This window comes from Falco naumanni, chromosome 3, assembly GCF_017639655.2.
Source record: "Falco naumanni isolate bFalNau1 chromosome 3, bFalNau1.pat, whole genome shotgun sequence".
NCBI lineage: Eukaryota > Metazoa > Chordata > Aves > Falconiformes > Falconidae > Falco > Falco naumanni.
In genome coordinates this window covers 110,319,421-110,333,584 of record NC_054056.1, presented here as the reverse complement: position 1 = coordinate 110,333,584, position 14,164 = coordinate 110,319,421, and the positions used below count along the sequence as shown (strand labels likewise).

The following is a 14,164-nucleotide window of genomic DNA, read 5'->3' as shown; positions in this document are numbered from 1 at the left end:
AGCTTCAACTTATTTGCTATTGACAAGGAAATCTTAAATACATGTTATTTTTTTACAGAAGTACTGCTTGATAGAATAACAAAATAAAGATCCATTTCTGAAAAATGACATAGTTAGAGTGGTAAGGGTGGTTGTAAGAAGGAAAAACTCAGAAAATATATCTCAGCTCTGCCTCTTCAGAGCATTTGCACACCCGTATCTCCAATGACCTCAACGATAATATGTTCTGTACATAAAGAGTCCAGGATCAATCATTTAAAAAATATAAATTAAAAATAATAAAAGTTAAAGGTAAGTTCTGTAGTCAAGCAGCTAGTCTGTCTGAGAATTACCTATACAAACACAAATACCAAACCTTCATAATGTTCCTCCCAATAGCTAAACTAGCCTCCATTGAGCTGTATCATCAGCTAGAATCCAAAAACAGATTGTGGGCATCTGACCATTATGATCAAGTGATCAGCCCCAAATTTAACACTGAGTATAACCGCTTCTCATCAACCTAGAAGCTCAGCACAAAGCTCCCAGAGATATTTTTCTGTCACATTAGAGCTATCAAACAGTGAAGAACTGCTGTTCCATACTGCAGCACACCCCTTGCCCAGTTTAGTCCTTATTTTCATGTCCAGGAGAAATGCTCAAAACCTAGCAAATCTATGCGACAAAAGCACAGGAAGAAACACTCACTCTGCTCATCCTGATCCTCGCTGATGCCACCAGATCCCCCTCCAGCAGCAGGACACTAACACACAGTGACAGAGGAATCCCACAGCTCTGCATTGCTTTCCTCCACTGATGCTAATTCACACACAGAGAAATTACTGCAGCATGGTAACTATTAAGTGAATAATTAAAATGTCGCATGCATTACAAAAATGTGTGATAAAATAAGATAAAAAGAGTAATTTTTCTACGCTAAAACTCAGAAGTTGAGTATAAAAACTAGGATACCCCCCAGCGGAAACAAGCAGCAATTACTGGCTTGGTGACAGGTCTTAATTTGTCACAGAGCAGCACAGTGATGTGTTCACTCCCATGCTACAAAAGCAATTATTTTTGCAAAAAACCCAAATCACTTTATCTTCTGGAGCTATACAAATAATTAAGATTCAACTACATTTGTCAAAATACATAAGTACAGCACTCTACAACATTAAAGACTGTGCATTATTCACAGTTTCAGCTCAGTGCACATAACAGAACCTCGTCACTTTGCCCAAAGGATATTTGAACCCCCAGGAACTCAAGAAGATCACATGGCAGGAACCTGGGGCTAGCAAATTACCTCATAGTATTTGCAACATCTTCCACAACCAAAGGCCTGAGTTAAAAGAAATTGTTTGGGCAGTTGGCACGCTGTGGAACAAAGAATGCTTACACTTAACAGGGAGATTAATCTTTAGGCAAATAGCACTGATTCTAACTTTGTATTCCCAGGGCTTCATGTAAGCCAAACAATGTTCATGGGTTTTTTTTCCTAAATGCCTTTCATCTGCACTAATGGGTCATAGGGGTCCATTACACCTTTATGAAAACCTAACTTACATTTTCCAATGGCTTTTGTGTAAGTTAATAAGTAGAGATAAAATATCTGATAAAAATGAAAAAAATAGACACTATCTTTTTTTTCCCCCTCTATTTTATTGGCCAATAAAACTTTCAGGCTCAAGGCATAGTTGTTACAGGTCATATTTAGCATGAACAAGTGTTTCCTAAGCACATGAGACAGTCTGCCACTTGTATCCTTACTTGACACTATTTAAGCCATCTGACCGTCTTCAACTAATTTTTGCCAGAGGAGAAAAAGTCTCAGAAAATGTTCTGAGCTCTCCAAGGATCAGCAATTAGGCATTTGGGGATTGTAAGAGCATCTGAGAAATCAAATTTTACCTGGGCATTCAAAAATGACAAACAGCCTCCTGCTTGCAAGAAAACCAGACTTTACTGGGAAAACACAGACTTGGAAAAACCTTAAAAAAATAACAGCAGATGAGACTGACATCTTTCAGAGACTGGCAAAAGTCCTGACCTAGTCTACCACCATCTACGCTGAGTAGCCAGAAAGGTATTCCTCCTTCTGGTGGGACCAGGCCGAGGGAGATCAGACTCAGCAGATCGCAGGTGAAGGGGAGGTAAATCTGTTGCCTTTGATAGGTATTTGCTTTTGAGGACTTCACTGTCTAAGCCATCTGGGAAGAGAGGCCTCCATACAATTCAGGTACCAAACCCTGGTGCCTGGGACATCTGCTGCCTGTACTGATCAACAGCCATCCTTGCTAACTGCATTCACCGCTGGCTATTTGTTACAGCAACCCCTGCAGTGACAAACAGCTCTTTCATCAGGAGACTGAGGGCAGATATTGTCCTCCCAGAATCTGTATTTCAAAACACGGAACCTTCACATGGAATCTTTTCCTGTCCTTTAACAAACAAGGAAAAAAAACTTCCCACAACCAACAAAACCCTACCATTTTAAACTGCAGACTACAGCAAGCACCACAACTTCCTTCAGCAAATTTACATCTATTCTTCTCAGCAGGGCTGATCTTAAACAGCAAAGTCCCAATCCACTACCCATGACCAAAGCAAGCCTGGCCCCCCGCAGATGCTTTCACACATGTTCTTGCACAGATGCCCACAAATGACTTTCCCTACATCCCTGTGAGATGCTGCTCCCCTGCCCTGCCAAGTCTCAGGCCTTAAGCCTTATCATCTGCTGAGGTTCAGCTCCCAGACCCTGTGAGGCAATGCCATTACATCCAGTAAAGGACAGAGCCTTTGAGGAAAATCAAAGATTTACCCTGGTGTTCTGCTCTTAAATTCACAGCCCATTAGACCAGTACCTCCTAAAGAAGCAAAGCAGCAGAGCACAGGCTGTTTTCACTGCAGAGCTCCACCTGCACAGGCAGAAGATGAGGTTAGCCCTCTGCCGTCACTGCAGCTGACCGACCCAACAAGCCCTGCCCTAAGTGTGAGGCTTGATTTGGCTCCCCCATGCTCCCTTCTGCCACTTCCAGCAGGTCCCCATTCCCCTGCACCCAAAGCAGAGTGCTTGCTCTCCGGGAAGTTCTTTGGTGCCACAGGGTGGGATGCATCTGGCCAGTCTGATCCAGCTGCCGAACTGCAAGAGGGGGCCACCCCCAGCCCCCTTCCATGACAACAAGGGTTTCCCAAACACACTAAGCCCAGCCTTACACATGTGGTTTATTACCTCCTTTTGCCTGCTTTTCCCACCAATCCATAGCATGGCTGCTGGATGGAGGACAAATAAAAATCTGTCCTGCACTTTCAAAGATGAAAGCCCTGTCCAGTCTCCTAAAAGATGCTGGCATGTCAGAAAGAGCAATGCACGACCGAAAGGGGACAGTGGGTCTCCCCCTCTTTCTTGCTCCCTCATACCTGCCAGGCTAGGGCAACTTGAACCACCCTCTTCTAGACGAGGCCTTGGCAGCTCAGACTTGTTAATTCTGGTTGGAGGAGCTCTGATGCACAGAACTTACTTCATATTGTGGTACTTTGAACGACGAGTGCGATGTGGTTTGGATGTGAGGGAGATCGATTACCTCTATGGGATTTTATTCATCAAATCAGTCTTTGAGCAAGATTGCCCCAGGTCTAATGCAGTTCTACTCAAAGTATTTATTTATTTCTGGAAGGCTTTTTTTCTAGAAAGGAAAAGAAAAATGTGATCAGCTGCTGAATACATTGGTGGATCTGGAGATTGTCTACACCAAATCCCCTGTGGTTCATCACAAACTGAGACAACACACTTGTTTTAGTAAGGAACCCATTCAGCACACAATTTTGAGTAGTAACTGACTAGATCAACTCTGTTTTATTCCACTGGATGTGACAGATCTTTCTTGCAATTTAAGATAATAACATGTTAATCTGAATTCCCATAGGCAGAAAAGACTATGCCATAGTGCTCTTTTTTTAGGCTTATTTTAGCACCATGTGGTTCAGCTAATGAGTCTCATTCCACCCGCATGCAAGAAACAATTCTTTGACTATATCCAGATACAAATACACCTGGTTTGGACAGTAAGTATAAATCTGGAGTCTGAGGGGATTATTAAACTGATTGCACTGTACCTGAAAAATAAGAAAACAATTGAAAAGTTTGATAACCTTACTCAAAACATTTAGGTTTTCATATCCTAGGAAAAATGTGAATCCTGTTAATAAAATCTCTACAAGGGAAAACAAAGGGATTTTGAGAGAATCACACCTAGAATATTTCATGTCCACATGCAAATGACAGTCAGTACTGTTCCTGGTCTCTTCTGTCCCTTCATAATCCTGTTTAGAAACCAGAGGAAAAAAAGAGCAAAAGTTTTGGGAGAAAGAAAAATGTCAATAGGTATGTCATTCAGCATCCTTCATGAAATAAAAGATTTCTACACTCCTTTAACAGGTTTGCAGGTGCTCTCATACCAGATTTGAATGTAAGTGCAAGGAAGTACTTGAGATTTTTTTAAATCTCAAACTCATCTGTATATGACAGAATGCCTTTGATCAAAATAGCAAAAGTTATCACTGAGAGATCTTCTGCTGAAATTTATGGGCTACTAAGCAATTCCAGTATTAAAGGATCATGTAAATTGAATTCTCTTTGATCTTTCCATCCCTACTTCCTTTTTCAGAGCATCTGACCATCCTGCCTTTTTGTGTAGTTATAAATACTATAAAAAGAGAAATTTTTGTATTGCTGGACTTAATTGCTTTTAGATTTTTAGCATTTATTTTTAATCAATCTACCAACTGCCTTAATTTGGATAGGCCAATACTGACTTGGTCCCTCTAACAAGGGAACAAAAATTGAACAGACTTCCTTCAGTTATCCAGAATCTATCCTTCCTTTATTAGAAGAGATTAACATCTTGCAGGGACAGAGAGAGATGATCAAGGGCCAATCCATTTTTCAGGGGCAAGCATTTTGAAGTCATGTAGGATACTGACTAGGTTGTGAGAACAGCTTGTATTCTTCTATCAGTTACACAGGCTGCTTTTTTTTTACTTTTTTTTTTTTCTCCTGAGAATCCAAAATATCCAGGCTTTGGAGGAAGTGTTTTCAACTTTCAGCTGAAGCTGGTTCTTTTCTAGTTCTTGTAGTTCCTTGTAAGTGAAGACAATGATATAATTTTATCTATAAAAGAACAATAAATGTCTGAAACCTTGGATAAGGGCATTATCCATACACAAATAACAGTCTATACTTGGTTTTAAAGTTCTGCTTGTTCTCTAAATACTTATAAACTATCTAAACAGATTAGACTCCCTATGAACCAATTATTTTTCTTTTTTTCTTCATTTAGGTTCAGCAGAAAAAACTTGAGTAAATCAGAAGATGCAAAAGGGTCAGTGACAGGTCTGAGATAGATGTCTCTCTCTGCCTAACCTGCACAAGCCATTTGCTTCCCTCAGTTTTGCCCATCTGTAAAATAGGGGCATTTCTTGCCCGTGGTACTTCTGGTATTGCAGCTCGTATCACGAGGACAACTCTGATTTCTAAAGCACTTCGAGTCTAGCAGGGAGCAATGGCAATGAAAGTGTTGAAAAGTGGTTTTATATAGTTTCATAAATTGGCTGCCCTGGTACCTTAACATTTCCTTGCATCCTCTTGAATAACATCCTTATCATAAATTTACAGAACGCTCATTCAAAAAAGGAAATATTTCTTAAAAGCTCACAGTGGAGAGAGACCTGGAAAGGGAGGAGAGAGAGCACCTTAGATGAGGAGAGACAAGGAGAAGGCAGCAGAGGTGAGAAGCTGAGGGACTGGCCCGAAGCGTACGAAGGAACGGCACAAACAGTAGTGGACCTTAGAAACCTTGTGGGGGATCGGTGGCCATGCTGGGGTGAGGCGTGCTAACTACTTATTGAAGTTAACTTGGTATGTGATGGTAAAAGACCTTGTTGCAGCTGGCTACACTTTTGAGAGTGCTGTGGCATTCATCTACACCAATAATGTTCTAAGGTAGTAGTTCCTAATGCTTAGAGCAGAGATGCCAAATGTACGTAAAAACAATCGATTCCGATTTCCAGGCAAATCAAAACTTATTAAGCATATAAATACATTTTATCTTATTAACGAGAAATAAAATTCTGGAGAATATTTTAAATTATTACTTGTACTTCTTTCAGGATGACTGAATGCATATGTTATAATCATTAAATAAACTGCAACTTAGAAATTGGGGGGTAGGTAGGGTGGGTGGGAGTGCAGTGTAAGCCCTACACACAACACAAAAATCCCTTATGTTTTAAGAGTTAATCTCTCCGTGCTGAGGTAACACAACACTTGTATATGTTTGCTTTGATGATGAGAATGCTTCTTTCCCTCTGATCATGAAACAAAGCCAGAGCTCGGGCCTGATGTGAGGACAATGCATCCCCCTCTGCAGCGTACAAGGTTCATAAGCAGTCAAGTCCCTCAGGATCGCAGACGCCATGCTAACAAGCACTTGAAAGAGAGGTCTTTAACTCAGGCAGAGCCCGGTCCAGTCGGCCTCCTGCAAGGCAGTATTTACATTTATGCAACTCCAGCACTGATGAAGGAGCTGTTGGGATGAATCTCCTAAGAAATGGCACAGTGTCACCTGAGTGAGTGGAGCTGCAGTTCAGCATCACCACCTCTCCCTGCCTGCAGCTTGAAAGCAGCTGCTCCCACCAGCTCCATCATTTTAGAGCTGCTACAGACCCATATGCCCTGGGTTGCCTCAGAAACAGAAGACAACAGTTTTGGACTTGGAACACAAGCCTGAAAGACAAATAAGGTTACTGAGTCCAGGATCACAAGTCATACATACAGCTGGGATTACCCCAGGCCATGAGCTTGAGCGAGTGGTGGAGCAAGCATGGCTATGAAGATGGGAGGGTAAAGAGCCAACACTCCCAGATGCCCTGTGACAGAAGGGATGTTGAAGACTGGTCCCCTTCTGCAGGTGACCAAAGACAGCACTTTGATTCTCACCTGAAAAGTGAGTCAAGCACTTCTGAGTGACCTGGATCTCCTTGTGCCACTGAAACCTGACATTCTTTTTATCTTGGTCTATTAAGCATTAATAAGAAGCTTCGCTGCTTCATCATCTGGGGAACAGTTTTGCCTGAAGCTGCCAGTGTGTCAGTGCTAGCCAAAAAAGACCAGACATGGGTTTCCTGCAGGGGCACCATCCTTATCACACTTGACAAGCCAGCTGTGGCCGCAGCAGACTGGCCTTAGGGAGGGGACATAAGTCAATTGTAAAGACCATTTTTATTCTTCCTACAGAGCTGTGGCTAAATTGGAATTGGATTAGTTGGACACTTGTCTGACTGATATCCCCAATTCCTTTGGCTGTTTTCTGATCTTTTAATTCAGCTCTACCCATTCACAGAATAAAATATTATATAAGCATACAGACTTTTCCTGCAGCATTTCTGTAGTCTTTCCAGTTACGAACTGTGATAGCCTAGAAGTCATGGCCAGCCACACAGCCCAAGAACACAGTGCCCCTTAATCCTAAGGATGATGCGTGAGGAGTAAAACAAAGAGTTCCAACAGCCCTTTGAGATGAAGGCTTTCTGCACAACCCACAGTGATTGTAGCGACATAGGCCTAGTTTACACCTAGGAAGAGAAAACGTGCGTACAGCTCTCCTTTGCCCTGCAGCAAAAGAAGAGGCTGAGCATACATCTTTCCCAGGAACACGCTTTCTGCAGAACTGGGGTCCCAGGGAAAGAAGGAAACCTTCAGTTGGGTCAGAAAGATTCCTTAAAATAGAGCTTTTGTCTAGCCAGTCCCCTAAAAATTTAATGGGTAGATGGTTTTTGCGTTTTATTCCTCAATACTGAATAGGAATGAGTATTTTTTCCATTAAGTTCACAAGACCCACATTCTGAGCATTCCTGCAGTAACATTCAGTCATAGTTTGACAACATTTTCAGAGGAAAATCTTATTGTTTTAATTACCGTTGTATAAAGAACTGGAAATATGCATCAGGCCCAGTTCCAACTTAAAACTTACGTCTGCAAGAGGCAGCTGTTTTGGGGGTGGGGTGGGTGGGTGGGGGCAAGGGAATTATTTAAGATAGAAGCAGAATATGACTGTGGAGATGTCCTTCTACTTTGGCAGACAACAGATAGGAAAAGACAATTGTCCTTTGCTCTCTCCCAGCCCAAGGCCATTCAGAGACCAGAATCACTGGCCATTCTGTAGGCCAGGAAATCCAGTTCATCAGTTCTCTTACAGAACTGACTCAAAAATTTTATCCACTACTTTGAATTCCTTATACAATGAATGTTTCTCAAATGCTAGACTATAAGAAGATAAAAATAAATCCTATGTAGAAGATAAGGTTTGGAAGACAGGCAGCAGCTCCAAAAAGCAGAGGTGACGGCTAAATAGCCACTTGGGGATGGAAAGACCAATCACAGTGATTAAAAAAAAAAATATTCAAAGAACAAAAACAAACCAAAAAAACCCCCAAGATCTTTGTCTTGTAGGTAATTAGCAGTAGCCTCAACAAGGAAATAGAGGCACCTTTCTGAAGCAAGGCAATACCACAGCAGGGTCCTCTCAAGATGCCCATCATGTAGTTGTGGTGAGGGGCCTCCTTTAAGCTCAGGAAAGGACTGGGTCTCTTAACACATCATCAAGCTCATGTGCTGATCTGTATGTTGGCTTTCTGACTGCATGAGTAAAGCTAACATGCACTAACCTGATACGATCTGCTGCTGGCGACACCTTCAGACTTTGACCATGTTGCTTAAGTAGCAATTACAGACACATTTTGTTACCAGGCACAAGGGGGTTTTCTGATACATTTCACCATTTATACTATAACATATTACAGCTCTGTACTTGATTTACATGGACTTCTCCAGTGAGATGCTCCATTCGAGATACTCCTGGACCAGATCATTTCTCTACCAAAAGCAGAGAGATTATGGCTAATTATTTCCTGCTGTCCTTTCTGTGTCTTTTTTATTCCATTAAACAAACAGACAGTGTTTGGTATATGAGTAAGAAATGTAGTATAACAGAAAATATGCTAGAAAGGAAATGATTACTAATCACTGCTTTTTGCCCAAGACAGCTAAAATGACCTATTTCCTCAGCTCATCAGCTGAGCAAACTACTGACTTCAAGATGTGAGAAACCATTCTTGTTCTGTGGTTCCAAACATAATTTTGTTTCTGTAAGGAATTCATGGAGAAAATATGACCTGGGTTGAAAAAGCAGCACACAAGAACTACATTCATTCCATAAACAGAAGACATGAATGGGAAGCAAACAGACAAATCTAAAGCATAGCCTACAGTTTATTAAGTAAGTTTAATGATTTTAATACAGGGGACTCAAGAGAGCATCAGTTAGGTTAACGTTTGCCCAAGACATTCCAGTACACGATAGGAAGTAAAATGTAAACTGCTCTTAAAATAAACTGTGCTATTGCTTTGGGCAGCAGGAAGAGAAAAAGTTAATCAGATGGAAACTAATTACAGATGTAAGGGGCCTGATTCTTCACCTACTGGAGTTCAAAAGTATGAACTACCTTATGAACACATAAGAAATCCCTACATGGGTATGCTTCTCTTTTACCCCATTAAACTACTCGCGTGTCTCAGTTTTTCCAGGACTGAACATAACTTTCTGACAATGTAATTAATCACTATGTATGCTTTATAGGTAGCACTGTGAGCCACATGCTCAATGTCCAAATGTTTTGATTCGGGAAGCTTAAATTTTGTGGTGGCTTGTTTTTGCCAGGAGTGAAAGGAGGTAGCCCTCAAACATGAACCCACCTGAAAATTTCAAATAGAAAGTTAAAACCGTGTCTTTACAAGTGGCTTTGGGGCTTCACTTTTACTTTTCTGACTCAAGAACAACACTAAAGGTTTCTTTCCCACAAAAAAAATAAATTATCCCTCTAAACTGACACAAAATAGTGACACTTCACCAAGAAAATATGCAAAAATACAGAGCTGTAAGTAATATTCTTGCATAATTTCAGCTACAAGTTGTTCTCAGATCCATGACAAGGAGGAATGACCTCCCCCCCACCTCCACACACCCCCTCCCCGTGAAATCCAGTCCTATTGGGAGGAAATTAGTTACTGGCTATTAGTTATCGAAAACTAAATACAGTCTCAGGAAGACAGAAATTAATATTGAATTAACACTTTGAAATATATCCAGCCTTGTCATCAAAAGCCATGAGACTTGCTTCAAAGAGAGTGACTTACTACGCAGATCTTCTACAACTTACACATAAGCATACGCACAGGCTGTATCTAAATTGGCAGGTAATCCAGCTCAATGCAAGCGAACAAGTAAAACAAGGCAGCTGGCATAAGGCCCCTGCATCTTTATGAGATTTTTTGCTTCAGTCCAACTTCAGTCTGGTTGGTTGGAACCTGAATGTTGCCCATTGTGGATGTGGTGTGAAGCTGTCCAGTGGACCAACCACTGGTCCATCTGGAGATGGTTAGATCTTCCTTAGGGTGATGAAAATTCAGTGCTGTTAATTCAAAGACACGCTTAGGCATTCACAAACAAGCCTTCCTTCCCTCTTCTCAGTTCATTGTCCTCTTCTGCCTTGCACTGCTCTGCTCCATCATCCCCAGGAGACCATGCCCATGGCATCTGAAGTCAGCTACAGGATGAAGGCAGGTTTGCAGTCCTGTAAGCATTTGAGTTTGCTCCTGTGTGCCCACAAAGAAGGCTTGTACCAGCTTAAGGGCTACTAGGTGAGCCAAACTCCAGCTGCAGGAGGGAAAAAACCTCCAGTGAGCTGGGGCTGACCTTGCCCAGTCACCTTGGGAGCCAGGGGCTCTCCCACTCCAACCCCACCCCACAGTCTGTCCTCTGCCTGTCTGGGATTTTCAGACCTCACCTCCCGTTGACTCTCCAAAATACATGGAATGGCTCTTGGTCACAGGAGCGTTTTAGTACAGGAGTCTTTGGGTGAGGAAGGCTGCCTGCCACTCCTCCGCTATCCACTGCTGCTCTCAGAAACAGACACAGGTAGTACCCGATTCCTCACAGGGCTTCCACCTTCCTGAACTACGTGTCAGCCCCCCTTGAAGGTGGCAAGGTGAAGGTGACACCACAGACCTACACGTACCAGAGAAACTCGGCTGCAACAAAACCCTGAAACTCCCACGGCGAGTTTGAAAACGTTGAGAAACTCCCGCAACGCGTTCAAAAAGGGGCTGCTTGCCCTTCCTCCCCCCACCCCTCGGCCCGACAGAGCCCCGCGGGTGCCGGGGCCGTGGGTACGAAGGTCCCCAGCGCTCCCCGCCGGCGGGAGCCTCCTGCGCGCTGCCCCGGCGCCACAAGCACGTTCCCTCGCCCGCGGCTCGGCAGGGACCCGGAGGAGCGAAGAGGCTGCGCGGGCAAACGTTCGCCATCACTTTATGTCAGGTGCTTGAGCAGAAGACAAGCCGCGGGTCAGACATCTCGGTTAGCGCCCCGTTCAGGACCCGCACCCCGCTGCAGCTCCGCGAGCGCCCCTGCACGAGGCCCGAGCCCCCGGCCGCCGCAGGTGGGCGAGGGGCGCTCAGGCGCCCGGCGGGACCCGGGGCGGGGGGCTCGGACAGGTGCCCGGCCCGGCCCGGCCGCCGCCCCTCGGCCCCGCCGCCCCTCGGCCCCTCGGGGCGCGGCGCGGCCGCTCCGGCGTGAGGAGGAGCCGCTCGGTGCCGCTCTTTCCCCCGCCGCCGCCGCCGCCGCCGCCCGCCGGCCCGTCTGCCGAGCGTGTGTCAAACCCACGTGCTCCGGCAGCCCGCGCCGGGGAGCGGCGCCCAGCGGCCGGGCCCCGCCGCACCGCCGCCGGCCTCGCCCCGCACGGGGACCTCCGCCGGCGGCCGGCCCCGCACCGCGGCCCCGCGGCCTGCACCGGCCCCGCGGCGGGGAGGAGGGCGGTGTTTTCCTGCGCGGCGCCGCCGGCGAGCGTCAGGCGGGGGGGAGGCCCCGGCCCGGCCCTTCCCCTGGCCCCCGCGCCCCGAGGATGGCAGCGCTGCCCGCACGAGTGGCTGGCGGCGGTGTCCCTCCTCTTTTTTTTTCCGGCGGCGGCGGCGGCGGCGGCAGCGGCGGATCATTGTTGTGTGGGAGGAGGGCGGCGGGGATGGACTTGATCTGCCGGGTCTCCTGCTAAGGCGGCAGCACAGCGCGCCCCGCCGCCCAGCCAGCACCCGCCAGGGCCGAGCCGCGCCGGGCAGGGAGGGACCAGCCCCCCGCCCGCTCCCCCTGCTGCTTTATTTTTAGGGGGCTCCACCGCTCCTCTCCCTCGCCCTTATCCCCCCCTACCCCCCTCCCCGCTCGCACACACGCACAGGGACACGCACGCACCCTCCTCCTTTGCCCTTTCATCCTTCCCCCCCGCCGTCCTCCCGCGCCGTCTCCTGCCGCGGCAGATGCGCCGGGGGTCACCGCGCAGCTGGGACTATGGTGAAATTTCCAGCGCTCACTAACTACTGGCCCCTGATCCGGTTCCTGGTCCCTCTCGGCATCACCAACATCGCGATCGACTTCGGGGAGCAGGTAAGGCAGCGCCTCCCCCGGGGGTGACCCTCGCCCGCCCTTCCGCAGGGCCGTACCGGCGGGGCTCGGAGCCTCCGCGGGGAAGAGAAGGGGAGGCGGACCGGGCTGTGCCGGGCCGGGCCCCGCCGTCCTCCCCCGACGCATCGCGGCGGGCGGGGACGGCGGCCCCTGCGCTGTTGGGGCGGCGGGCGGCCGGTGCCGCCGTGCGTGCCCCGGCGGCTGGAGAGCGCGGGCTGCTCCGCACCCCCGCTGGGCGCCCGGGGCGGGGGTCGGCGGGGTCGGTGTCGGTTTTTCTCTCCCCCCCACCCCGTCCTTGTATTTCAGGATTATATAATCTGAAATTACATAATGCACTCGCCGGGGGCTGGTTGTTTCCCCCCGCTGACACGGCTGCTCAGGTGCAGCAGCCCCTAGCGCAGTGCAGCGCCGCTCGGCGGCGGAGGCCGGCTCGGCCCCGGGACCCGGCGAGCTGGGGGGCGCGGGGAGGCAGGCCCGGCTGCCGCCGCCCGCTGCCCAGGGCCGCCGCGGCCCCCCCCGCCCGCGCCCCCCGCCCCGCGCCGCTGCCGCTCCCGCTGCCGCTGCCGCTGCCGCAGCGGCTCGGCCCCCCCCCGCCCCGCCGCCAGCAGCCCCCGCCGCCGCTGTCCCGGTGGGAGGGCGGCAGCGCGGGGGGCTCCGGGCAGGTGAGCCTCTGCGCCCCCTCCTCCGCCCGTGTGTTGTGAGCCGGCAGCCCGCGGTGATGGGCACAGGGCAGCAGGTCGGGGCACAGCGAGAGGAGCGGCTGCCGCCACACTCCAGCCGTGAACAGATCGCTGCGCTCGGCCGTGCTCAAATTCTCCAGCGGGGCTGGTGACCTCAGGCTGTCCCCGCGCCGGGGCAGCGAGAAAACACCCCGGCGTGCCCTGACGGGCCGGCCGGCTCCCTCGCACGCAGCCCTGCTGCTTCGCCCCCCCTAATCCCCACTTGCGTTTGCACTGAAAACATGTTTTGTGCTTGACTTACTCATTCCTCCGCTGCCCCAGCTTTCCACCCAGGGTGCTTGTTTGCTACAGCACTGTGGGGTGGGGAAATACCTGCTCTCTTGTTTCAGTATTTATGACAGGTAGAGCCCAGGTCTCATGTCAGGCTGCACTATATAGAGCCTATCATTACATTTTTAGTAGAACAGTATACACTAATACTTACAAGCGTTAAGCTGGGCAGCCACGTCAAGTATTGCACCTCAAATAGCTTTTATCCTTGTCCTGAGTCGCTCCGTTTTGCTGAGAAGCTCCTGTTTTCTAAGCAGGATAGGCACTTGTTCCCATGCTCCTTGAGCAAATCTACCAGAAAATTAGTGGGTACCTTCACCGTTTGTAAAGAAAGTGATAGGAAAAATATTACAGTGGGAAAAAAAATAGCTAACATTAATAAAATGTTTGTCACGCCTGTGTCTGTTAATCGCATTTTGCTTCCTTGTCTTTCAAATTTAAATAAACCACGATACTAAAAAATGCAATTCCATCCTTGTCTAACGACTACATACTTTCCTGCTAACTCAGTGTTCTATAAATTGTACTTGGGGAGGGGGGGAACTAGAGATAGAAATGACAAGGGAAAAGGTGATTTAAATGCTAATAACTGTACCACGTTAATAACAT

General features: G+C 47.6%; 1 protein-coding gene and 1 long non-coding RNA gene across 2 annotated transcripts in view; one reads left to right on the top strand and one right to left on the bottom strand.

The window, feature by feature from the left end:
• Positions 1–9,301: 9,301 nt before the first annotated feature.
• Positions 9,302–12,448, bottom strand: LOC121084583. The gene is made up of 2 exons (XR_005826808.1): positions 12,336–12,448; positions 9,302–10,751 (listed from the first exon to the last, which is right to left on the bottom strand). It is a non-coding gene; the product is annotated as an uncharacterized LOC121084583 (long non-coding RNA).
• Positions 10,791–14,164, top strand: part of ANKH (ANKH inorganic pyrophosphate transport regulator) — a 105,563-nt gene continuing 102,189 nt past the window's right edge. The window contains exon 1 of the mRNA XM_040586223.1: positions 10,791–12,527. Coding sequence (XP_040442157.1) covers positions 12,432–12,527 — 96 coding nt within the window. The 5' untranslated portion in view covers positions 10,791–12,431. The remainder of the gene's footprint in view (positions 12,528–14,164) is intronic.